Source organism: Phoxinus phoxinus (genome assembly GCF_949152265.1).
Source record: "Phoxinus phoxinus genome assembly, chromosome: 16".
Classification (NCBI taxonomy): Eukaryota; Metazoa; Chordata; class Actinopteri; order Cypriniformes; family Leuciscidae; genus Phoxinus; species Phoxinus phoxinus.
This window is the reverse complement of record NC_136891.1, coordinates 32,685,763-32,698,425: the sequence shown is the minus strand read 5'-3', so window position 1 is coordinate 32,698,425 and position 12,663 is coordinate 32,685,763. Positions and strand designations below refer to the sequence as shown.

At 35.7% G+C, this 12,663-nt stretch overlaps 1 protein-coding gene across 1 annotated transcript in view; it reads right to left on the bottom strand.

The window, feature by feature from the left end:
* Window positions 1-585: 585 nt before the first annotated feature.
* myt1la (myelin transcription factor 1-like, a) overlaps window positions 586-12,663 on the bottom strand; it is a 94,695-nt gene continuing 82,617 nt past the window's right edge. The window contains exons 20-29 of the mRNA XM_079639419.1: window positions 10,994-11,112; window positions 9,926-9,994; window positions 9,759-9,821; window positions 9,597-9,680; window positions 9,122-9,343; window positions 8,162-8,253; window positions 7,963-8,066; window positions 7,745-7,888; window positions 4,011-4,073; window positions 586-3,336 (exon numbers count right to left, since the gene is read on the bottom strand). Coding sequence (XP_079495545.1) covers window positions 3,196-3,336; window positions 4,011-4,073; window positions 7,745-7,888; window positions 7,963-8,066; window positions 8,162-8,253; window positions 9,122-9,343; window positions 9,597-9,680; window positions 9,759-9,821; window positions 9,926-9,994; window positions 10,994-11,112 — 1,101 coding nt within the window. The 3' untranslated portion in view covers window positions 586-3,195. The remainder of the gene's footprint in view (window positions 3,337-4,010; window positions 4,074-7,744; window positions 7,889-7,962; window positions 8,067-8,161; window positions 8,254-9,121; window positions 9,344-9,596; window positions 9,681-9,758; window positions 9,822-9,925; window positions 9,995-10,993; window positions 11,113-12,663) is intronic.

Here is a 12,663-nt window from a genome sequence, read left to right as displayed (position 1 = left end):
AATCAGCAGTTCTAGCCTATCAGCTGCCATTGAAATGGAAGTGAAATTGCTGACTTTTTTGTCATGACAAAAAATAGAAGTTACTGAACACGTTTGACACACACACACACACACACACACACACACACACACACACACACACATTACCATTTTACAACATTAGGGCAAACGTACTCCTATATGGGTCATTCCTTTTATTTCATGTCATAGGTCCTTTTGTGTAGGCTAACTGAAAACGAAATGTTGTCATTTATTTATAAATCTATTAATAAAAGGTAGCTTATGCTAGATATATGTCTTAAGCTCTGGCACAGTGACTATTAATTATAGCTTATTTACACAATGGTAAGTCAATCAACAAGATAGCCTACCTATCATTGTGATGGCAAAAATCCCATCAAAAGTATAGTATGATCAAATAAACACGACCAAGCACCAAGTATATATTATTGAGATGAATGCTAACGGATTGTTTGCTCATATTATAGACCTCCTTGATGCAAACTTAGTAACGATTTAAATAACATAATTTTTAAAAGTCATCACAAACTTATACCAGTGTGTTGAATGAAAGGGACATGTAATGTGGCAACACAATTTTTATTGAGTAAGAGATGTCAACACCAGCATGATAAAAATTGTACAAAGTTCACAATTTCAAAATGAAATATCACTGCAACTTGTGATCTTAAACACTTAGAGCAAAAAAAGTATCATACCAACAGAAATCATGCCATGTGGTTGAAAATTAAAATAAGAGAGAAAAAGATAGCTAAAGAGCTGGATAGAGGAAGAGAGCAAGAGACATTAAGAAAGCTATGCTTCTTTATTTTTTAATAGAAAAATCCTGGTTTAAAATGATTAATTAAAATCCATTTGATATGGAAACTTGTAACCTGATGATTTCACAATTATTAATAAGAAAAGTATTCTGCATTCAAGCATGTGACACCATAGATAGTTTCTATTTAAATAGTCACAGATAACCTTTTGAAGTAGATAGTACAATATGTGCCAACTGAAAATGAGCAGCGGAATTGTGCTTAAAATCCCTTTTCCTGTCAAATCAGTTATGATAGTGGATGAGAGGATATTGTATTTTGCTATCAGTGTGTTAAAAGCGTAGTTACTATCTTGGAAATTAGCTGCATACACAAAGCTTTCGGAGAGAGAAATGTGCTGTGGTTGGGGAGGAGATGTCTGGATATTACAGAATGATAAATAAGAGAGACTAGCACCTTTTGCATGAGCTCTCGGAAAACACAATGCTAGTCTTACTAATAGAAAATAATAGACTTTCCGAAACAAAGTCCCACGTAGACGTTCAGCATCAACCAGAGTCATTTCACACTAAAAATCACTGTGACATCTTTGACTCATGCTCGATAAATACAAATAACTTTAAAATCCACCACTGAAAATCATCCCTATTTCTGGCTTTGCTTGATGCTTTCAATGGGCTTTGACTGAATGAAGACGAACGTGGGGTTCCCAGACTATAACTGTACATGTCTTTAGGATATGATGGAGTAATATGAACCGGTCGGGTCAGTAAACAATCCTCACACGCCACCGTAATCTAGACACGTGACACGTCGCTTCATCGTTTACTTATCGAAAATGAAATTAAAGCATCCTGCTTCAATTCCCTAAAGCTTAAAGTGCCGCTGATTTCTCATGAACGTAAAAAAAATAAATAAAAAATGAAAGTGAATCGCAGGTAACCACAGAAGGCAAGCTGACCTCTCTTAATACTGTGTATAACTGATTGGAGTTCATTAATTGTTTGCATTGCTGATATAGTTGTATTTGTTGTGCACTCGTGACCAGATGAATCTCTACATGATTGCTTGGACAAAATCTACAAGACAAGTGCTCATTACTATGACACAATGACGTATGGATGGTGACATTAACCCTGTATATCCAGCACACTGGTAAACTAACATTCATACACAGATTTACTTTCTTCAAAAAAAAAAAAAAAAAAAAAACTTCCCACAATTCAAACGTCTGGGCACCTCCTTGGTCTCCTGAAACAAATAAAAACACCAAAACATGGAAACAAAGGTGTCCCTGTGCAAAATCGAACATGAGAAATGTTAAAATCATAATGCATTCATCCTTTTGGACTTGATCACCCATGTTTAAACCCTAAAACATGACTGTATTAAAAGATTTATATAAAACTTAATACTTTACATTTAGTAAAAAGATTCATCAGCTTTCTACTATGGTAAGAATAAGAAATTGCATATACCCAAACTTTTGCATCCCATATCTAAATAAATGATTGATTCGTTGTCATATATTGCTGATATTCTATCATACTACCACTAACATTTTACGATCATTAACTTAATAATTAATGTTGGATTGTCTCCTTGAAATTTTCTGTAGTTATTGGCCTCAAGCAGCCGGGCGTTACATTTAGAGAACAGACTTTGAAAATATTTGAGAAGTTATGAAATATTTCTTGGGATTTACACCAGTGAGTTTCCGTGTCATGATGTTTGCTTTCACAAGTTTTTTTTCTTCTTCTATTTTTCCATCTATTTTTGGGAATTAAAACGGAAGAAAAAAAACTAAAACAAGCCAAAAATTAAACAATACACATACTGCATTAGAGTGCCCACACTGACCACTATAAATATGATTCCGAAACCAAAAGACGTTTCTCAATATTGTTACAAAATGTACCCAAAATCGAACCACAAAAATGTACCACTGTACACCCACTGAACAGCACATTAGTTCCCATTAGATCGAAGCTGATTGCCCTTACATTCCCTCAGTGTATCCCCTCTGCACCTCTTTAGATTTAAAATAATGGATGGTTTTTGTTTACAATTAATAAATACATATACACTATAAAATGTGCATACATTAGCAGCTATAAACAGTACATCACATTATGTCAGGTCATATGAAAAATGTACAAAACATGAATGTTCCTCAAAACATTTGCCATTGGTAGTCGTCATCTTAAAGCAAGGCAACAAATAAGTTATGTATTTTTTTGTCAAAAGCATAACAGAATCATAAATAATGCCAAATGATACAATAAATTACAGCAGCAAAAAAATCATACTAGTTATCCATACTTTTTTACATAACGGGTTTCTTTTTTTTCTTATCGATTCTTAACGCTCTTATCACATGGCCCCGTGACTCGGCCAATAGCCAATCGCAAAGCTACACTTGGATGCCTTGAACCGCTTGCTTTATGTTCTCCAAAAGGGCCTTGTTCTCCGGACTCTGGTACTGGTCCTGGTGAGTATACATATCTGTCAAAGTGCTCACATAAGTGTCAAAGTTTTGCTCGTTCATCGGCTCCTGCGGAACAGATCGGGATCATTGGAGGTTGAAAACAAAATCAATCATAAAATGTTCAATCAAACACACAATCAAGACAGAAAGGGAAGGGAAGAGAGGAGATTTGAGGGAGGAATGAACCCACAACGCTGCCTTTAAAACTAAATATCAGCTAGGGTTTTATAGAGAATACTGTACATCTCTGGAAATGCAGGGCTTGACCAGTCACATTAAAATGGTCACTGTTAGTTGGTCAAAACCAAACGTATAGAACTACTGCGATGTTCCTAACAAAAGATATATCTGATGGATAACAAAATAATTAATGCACATACATTATGTATGCATGCACTGGTGTGAGAGTCATGCTCATGAGTATGTAAGTAATACTGGCATTCACGAGTGATATCAAACAGATCGCCATGAGTAGCAGACAGATATCGATGAGCATCATTCTATAATGTGCTTTACATGAGTTTACTAGCAAAAAATAAATATGGCTCGTCATATTGCAACCCCGGCTTACTTATCGCTATACACTGAAGTGGTTAATATGTGTGGCACTGATACACTCTATGGACCTTCATGATGCATACACACATCTGAGTGTGTGCCACAAACGGGGAGGGGACTAGGGGAGGAAAATGATAGTGAGGAGAAGGATAAAGTTAGACTATGGAAAATGAATGTCTTACTCTGTGGGGCATCTGTAAACAGCAGTAATTTTTAACAGGGGCCTCTTTCAGTGGCATCGGTTTCTACAGGAGGGAGAGGTGTAGAGAAAAGACTATTAGCCTGGCTAAAAGCCAGAGGTCAGTGGTCTCAATCAAACGGACATACTCGACTTTACATGTGGAAGTACAGAACACCACACCGCAAAACATTTGCTATTCCTCAGCTTTTTTTTGTCTTGTTTTCCAGATATACAAATATCTAAAAATACATTTACTTAAGAAGCTAAATGTTTTCTAAACCAAAAAAAGAAGAAGATCAAAATGAAGTGAATTTTGCAATAAAATAAGACTAAATATCTGCCAATGGGTTGAGAAAAATAAACTTAGTCACACACTGCTCACCCTTATGTTGTTCCAAACCCACGAGACTTTCATGCATCTTCGAAACACAAATGAAGATATTCTGATCCTGAAATCTGAGAGATTTCTGTCCCTCCACTGACAGACCATGCAACTACCACTTACTGTATATGCTTTTAAAATGTTTATAAAGAGATCGTAAAAGTAACAATATGAATTGAACGGTTATAATATCTCTAAAACAGTTTTTTAATTTAAATTTTATACAAATTTTTTTTCTTCAATTTTATAGGAAACTTTGGTAACACTTTACAATAAGGTTAATTTATTAAACATTAGTTAATGTATTAACTAACATGAACTAACAATGAGCAATACATTTATTACAGTATTTATTAATCTTTGTTAATGTTAGTTAATAGAAATAAAGCTGTTCATTGTTTGTTCATGTTAGTTCACAGTGCATTAACTAATGTTAACAAGATTTTAATAAAGTATTAGTAAATGTTGAAGTTAACATTAACAAAGATGAATAAATGCTGTATAAGTGCAGTTCATTATTAGTTAACGTTAACTAATGTAGTTAACTAATGTTAACTAATGAACCTTATTGTAAAGTGTTACCGAAACTTTAATATATGTTATATAATTTACAATTACAGTACTATTCACTAAGATGTTTTTTAAAATAAATTGAACTTTTATTTAGCAAGGATACATTAAATTGATCAAAAGTGACAGTAAAGACATTTAAAATGTTACAAAAGATAATTTCCACAAAATGATTAAGCAGCACAACTGTTTTTAACATTGTAATAATCATAAATGTTTCTTGCGAAGCAAATTTCTGAAGGATCATGTGACACTAAAGAGTAATGATGCTGAAAATTGATCACAGGAATAAATTACATTTTAAAATTGTGTTGGTTCATCAACGCTGTTGTTATGATAAACAGAAGCTCAGGCATGTTCGCTTGACCAATGAGGTTTATTCTCCTGTGTTACGCCGCACATTTGAGCTTCTATAGAGGTTTGCTGATCAATGTTTATATGTGAATAAAAGCCTAGCGTGTGTCTTTTCAGAAAATATGAACTAAATTCATATGAATTAGTTTTACGATCTCTTTATGAACTTTTTGAAGTGACAAAGTGGTAGTTGCATAGCTGTCAATGGAGGGACAGAAAGCTCTCAGATTTCATTTAAAAGATCTTCATTTGTGTTCCGAAGAGGAACGAAAGTCTTACGGGTTTTACGGGACAATAATTATTTAACTTTGGGTGTACTAACCCTATAATTCAAAGGGGAAACAAGACTATTTTTCTGACCCCATTGGCAGATTGTTTTTTATTACACTTTTGGAGTTAAAAAAACTACTGTCAGGATTTACTAAAGACACGCAGTAAAAAATCAGCGCTGAAAAGGCGTGGACAGTTATAATAAGTTATACCTTATTACATATACATTTGTAGGAGTTTCCTTTTTAGATGTAACATTTATGGGTGGAAAGTATTTAAATGAATCATGCAAGGTGATTTACTAAGGTTTGCGCTAGTCAATTTACTGGTATTTGAGCCATTATTTACCGGCCAATAAAAGCATGTCTTAAACCAGATGCTCTTGGTATTGTGTTGGTCATTATGGAAATGATCCGGCTGTGTGTGTGTTCTTTAGTTTGCGTGTCATCAGTAGATCATGCGCAGAACTTTACACTCCCATCGGCACTCTTTTGGAATTGCGTTCTCACGCCAATTAGCCGCGTTTTGTAAAACTGTCCCTCAATACCTTAAGTAATTTTGCTTCTCAAGTAAATGTAGCTTAGTTTAAAAAAAAAAGTTTAGATATTTTGTACTAGAAAAGACAAAAATGCTTAGGAAGAACATTATTTTTTGCAGTGCAAGTTTTGGTTGAGCGGCATGACACATGAATAGGCAACAGTCGTCTGATAGTGCCGCTTGAGGACCCCTCGTGCGCACTCTAAATAGCATCCATCGACAGTGGGGTGGAGGATTCAGGAGCCATATTCAAGAAGACATGTTTCAGTTGTTTACTAACATGGCTGCCACATTTGAACAAGGCTTTTCCAATCGCGCCCCGTCTCAATGTGTATATGAAGGCTCTGTGATGCCATCATGTTGGACCACCTGATCCACAGCGGCCATGTTGTTACTCAACTGAAAAGCAGTCGTTGGAGTGGAGGTTGTTTTTCTACAATGGTCAGTAAAGGGGAGTGACCTCAGCACAGAAGCATATGGAACTGCGAGGAACTCAACAACAGACATAAAGAAGCAGATGGGAGAAACAATAGAAACCGGAACTTCATCACTACTGTACTGGTAGCGTCTGATATGCAGACTCAGGCCCTGGCTTTCAACAAGAGGCAGCCTATATGATCTACAAGACTATTCTATGCAGATAAACATTTATTGAAGATCATACATGAACAAACTTTAAAGGGGTGGTAAAATGCCCTTTACACAAGATGTAAAATAAATCTCTGATGTCCCCAGAGTGTGTGTGTGAAGTTTTAGCACAAAATACCCCACAGATATTTTTATATAGCATGTTAAAGTTGTCACTTTTTGAGGGTTTGCAAAAACGCACCGTTTTGTGTCTGGCCCTTTAAATGCAAATGAGCTGCTGCAGAGGGCGGGGTTTCAAGAGCTCATGTGTGTTAGCAGCTGCGATTACCTCACACACACACACACACTAAAATGACAGAAACTGTTCTGCCTTTAATGTTAAAACGGAGTCAGACAAAGATGGAGAGACTCAAAAAGAAGTGACAACATGTAGAAGCAACAGGACGTCTCTGAATGGTTAGTTGATGAGTTTATGTCGCTGATGTGGAGTTAACTATCTTCAATTAGCATATTCTGTCATGATAATCTATAAACCGCTCGTATAGGAACTGTTGTGAGATGCACACAGAGTGACTTTCTATTGCATGTGATAAGACGGATGCTAAAGTTTGAGCTGACTCACAAATGTGCTCGACTACAGCAACTCTTCCTCTTCTCAACATGGACTGTGTGTTCAGGGGGCGGGGCTTATGTAAATTTTAGATGTCACTAACCCGTGAGGAATGTCGTGTAGTCCAACCAGCCGTTTGTTGTAGTCCTTTTCTTTAAAAGCAAATTTGCTTTGAACTTTGAGCGTTGTAACTTTGCAGATGTTTATCCTCAAACAGCAACTAACTAACTAAACAACACTAACTAAAGCTAGAAAAGTGAAATCATACTTTACCACCCCTTTAATAACTCATTTGAATTTATTCAGATTCACAGGACTTCCTTCCTGTAATTAATTATCAAACATTTGAATCCTGACTTTGCAGTCCCTTGATCACTGATATTGTCTTACCCCTAGCTGAGGACACATGTCCGTCGGCTCTTACCATATGAGGGAGCTGGATGTTAGCGAGACTGTTGATGAGCGACTGGCTGAGGTTGGCGAGCTCATGTAGCAGCGAGTCGTTCTGCTGCTCTATAACCTTGTTTTCCTCCTCGATGGACTTCAGGTTAGTCTCCATGGTGGTGATCTGCCGAGACAAAGGCATCTCTGTGACTGAACACACGGCCAATGCCCGTTTTGAGAGATGGCAAATGCTCTTACTTGAGTTCTTAATTTGATCATGTCTGACTCTACTTGATTGTTTGATTCGTTCAGGTCTTTGATTTCCTCATCCAGTTGTTTTATCTCTTCATCGTTTTCTATGCCTGGAAGGGAACATGGAGACATTCACTGTTAAAAATGCCGAGTCAAATTAATTGAATTCCATTATTAATGATAGAATAAAAGACAAATGATGTACCTTTACTTGCTCTCTGCTTGATTGTGAGCATTTCAACCCCTGTCATCCTAGCTTTCTTCATAGCAGACGTGGCACGGGGACAGCCAGACAGACTACAGACATACAAATAAAACATAAGAAAGATTAAACACTATGATGACATTTTTTTACATTATTTTCCAAGGCTAAGAAAAATATGAACTGATTCACATACATTTACTGCCACATCTTTGTCTTGTCTTTATCTAAACATCCTTAAAACGAAATAAATTTACTTAAATTATTGTATGATAATATGAAATTTATATGTTTTCAGTGAATATATCTTAAATTAACTGTAGTTTGCTTAAACCATTGCCAATTTTTAAAATGAGATAAACCAGATAAATTTACTTATACAAATTATTGTATGATAATTATATCATTAACCATAATAATTAATCACTGGCCATTTTTTCTTGTTTTAGGCATAAACATACAAAATCCCTTAAACTTGAAAAAACTTTTTTATTATTTATAATATAAATAAGAAAGAATGTCAATGAGGTATTAAGAAAAACAAACATTAATTGTCTTAATACCCATTGTTATTTTAGTACTACTGTATGTATAAACTATTATAGTAATATTTTGAATTATTTTTCATATTTCCATTTTTTCATTTTAGGTTTTCAAATTAAAATGTTTTTCTTTTTTTTAGTTTTAGTCATTTTGTTTGTAATTTTTATTAGTTAAAAAAATCGATTTAGATTTAATTTATTTTAATATAAGTTTTAAATTGACTAATTTTAGCACTTCAACTTTATCTTATTTATTTTAGTTAGTTGCGAAATCAACATTTCTAATGTTTTTTAAGTTCATCTAATATAAGTTAAGAAAGTTTAGATATTTTTATTGAAAAACAATGCAAAAATGCTGATTAAGGAAATGATTTCTTGCTATATGATGGGCTTGTTGAGAAACAGTCCCACACGGATGTACCTCCGGTGGGTGAGGAAGCTGCCACTGACGTGACCAGAGCCATCGCAGCCTGGGGTGGGGCAGGTCATGCCGTCTGTCTTGCCAGACTTCCAGGAGAAAGGCGCTCCGTTCACATAACCGTCTTTCTGACGCTTGGCAGCCAGCGGGCAGCCGGATGCACTGCGGTGGGATGCGTACTTCCCAGTCACATGACCCTGGCCATCACAGCCTGGCACAGGACACCTACAGACATTGGGCACAGCAGGGATGAGTTCACACACACACACACACACACACACACACACACACACACACACACACACACACACACACACACACACACACACACACACACACACACACACAGTAGTGAAGTTCCTACTGCAGTTCTCCTCAGCACAACTGGTCAATTTCAACTTTACAACTGTAAATTACTGCAAGTAACATTCAACTCCCAGTTACTTTGGACCGATGAGGGAATTTAAAGAAAATGCACCTGATTGGCTCCTGGTCATCCTTGTCCTCCTTACTGTGCATGATTTTAATACCACTCTTCTTTGCCCGGGGACAACCTGACAGACTTAAGAGCAAGAAAAACATTTTTTTAATCCACTGGTGGTCAAATCAATTTTTAATGTGCATATCTGTGAGTCTTCACCTTCTATGTGAGGCATAGTTGCCTGTGATATGCCCAGAGCCATCACAGCCAGGAGTAGGACACCTGCAAGCAATGAAAACATGAAAAAGATTAGTGTAACTTCAGATAGACCTCATTTTTGAAGGTCAACTGAGGTGGCGTGTAAACACGAGAGCGTGAGGGCTTACTTCAGATCCTGGGAGTTAGATGTCATCATACCACGCATGCCCTTGTCAGCCAGTTGGCAGCTTGATAGCCTTGAGAGAGGATTTGGTATGAGACATGGTACACTTGCACAGCTGCTACTAACGTGCACTCAGGGTCATGTGTATCATTAGAAAGTTTTACATGCAAATAAATTAATTGTACTTTGGAAAAAATATGTTTAAAATCACATACGCTTTCATTAGAAGACTAATAATTCATTTTTACATGGATGCTGAGGTCACATGACCAGCTGAACTATTTTGATCTTGAATAAATAATCATAGCTGACTGCGAATAGTACATTTCTTTACAAATGGCATTGCTAAATAAAAGATTTTGCTTATATTTTATATATAGGTGATAGTAAGTTAGATTATGATGAAAATGATGCCCAGCACAATTTAACCTGGATTTTCTTTTATTATATACATATATATTTAAATTACTTTAACTGTCAGGATTTAATTCAGTCAAACTGTTAAAATAGAGAAGGCAAATAAAAGATAAAACTGACATTTTGACATAATATCACTTTTAAACTGTAGACACTATCGTTTAAAACTCTTGAGGCTGCATTTATTTGTTTCAAAAATACAGTAAAACTGTGAAGTAATATTGTGAAATATTATTACAATTTAAAATAATTGTTCTCTAATTTAATATATTTTAAAATGTAATTTATTCTTGTGATCAAAGCTGAATTTTCAGCATCATTACTCCAGTCTTCAGTGTCACATGATCCATCAGAAATCATTCTAATATGTTGATTTGGTGCTTTAAGAAACATTTCGTATTATTATCAATGTTGAAAACAGTTCATATTTTAGTGGATTTTTCCCCCAGCATTTATTTGAAATAGAAATGTTTGGTAACATTATATTTTTTTTTCACATTTAATGCATCCTAGCTGATTAAAAGTATTAATTTCTTTAGAAAACATCGGTAGTGTACAATGGACACACTAAATATTATATTTTTAAAAATAATGCTACAGCATCACATGTAAACAACAGGGAATCGTCCTTATCCGGAGCAGACGCTATGCTTACGTGAGGAGCTCCTTCTTGCTCTCCTTGCACGGAGCAAATTTGTGTTTGGGGCTCGGGAGGGACACGTCTCCTGAATACTGCTGCTCTTCTAATAGATCCTGGAAGGGGTCCAGGTCATCCTGAAAATGGGGATAGAGAAAGAAAAAGAGAGATTTCAATGCATGTTATGATGCAGAATAAGAAGGAAGAATAGTACAGTTTACATATATAAAAAACATTGCGCAAAAAAACAACACCAATTTGCGTTCCCCAACAATTTACCAAAACATCAAATCCCTTTTGAAATAATAATAATAAGAACAGTTTAAGTCTGGAGGTTCAATAATGACTAATTAACAGAGGAAAATTCAATTTTCAAGGCATGCAGTACCAGTACTGTACACTAGATGTCCTTACAAGTCATCCTGTCCTTCACATCACTACAATAGGAGGAATACAGCTTTCTTAAAGGAACAGTTCACCAAAAAATGTACTCACCCTCAAGCCATCCTAGGTGTATAAGACTTTCTTCTTTCAGCACAACACAATCGGAGTTATATATAATAATTTCTAGCCTCTTACCAGCTTTGTAATGGCATTGAATTGTGCCCAAATTTTCGAAGCTCCAAAAATCCATCATAAACAGTAATCCATACACACGACTCCAGGGGGTTAGGAGCGACGCAAAGGGTTTTTGTAAGAAAATATTTTTTACATATTATTACTTTCAACATATTTAAAACTTTTTTAAACTATAATCACTTGCTTCCGGCAACGTGCGTTCACAAGAGAGGAGTTCCGGTGGAAGGGTGACCTCTGACCCGACGCATGACGTAGGCGTAGCTGCGGTGAGAAATGAAGAACGTGGAAGCACAGAGAATAGAGCAAAACAAAACAGGTCACGAATTAGAAGTCTAAAATGAGAAGTTTAAAAGAAGAAGTCAGAGGATTTTAATAAAAGAGGAGCTACATCCTACATCATACGTCGGGTCAGACTGAGGTCACTCTTCCGCCGGAACTTGACTCTCGAGATCGTGAGCACGGACGCCAGTGATTATAGTTTATAAAGTTTTAGATATGGATATTTTTCGAACAAAAACCCATTGCGTCGCTCCGGAATGCGTTTACTAACCCCCTGGAGTCGTATGGATCACTGTTATGATGGATGGATGCACTTTTTGGAGCTTCAAAAACCCAGGCACAATTCAAGGCCATTACAAAGCTGGGAAAAGCCTGGATATTCCTGTTTTTAATATAACTCTGATTGTGTTCGGCTGAAAGAAGAAAGTCATATACACCTAGGATGGCTTAAAGGTGAGTAAATTATGGGATCATTTTCATTTTTGGGTGAAAAATACCAAAAAATCCCATACCAAGCAAGTTAGTTGCTAATAAAAAGCAAATGCCCGGTGAAAGAAGATGCGAACAACCAAAGAGAAATCTCCTCACTGTAAAAAATTATTGCTGGTTTAACTTAAAAAAGTAAGTTACCTGGTTGCCTTAAAAATTTGAGTTTATTGAAATTAAACAATTGAGTTAATGCAATGAAGGAGATTGGTTTAATCAATAGAAACTCAAAATATTATGTTATCTGAATTACATTAATTATCTAAGTCGATTTGACAAAAGATAAAAAGTTGTGATTACAAATAATGAAATTATTTTTTTACAGTGCTCTTAATAATTTTAAG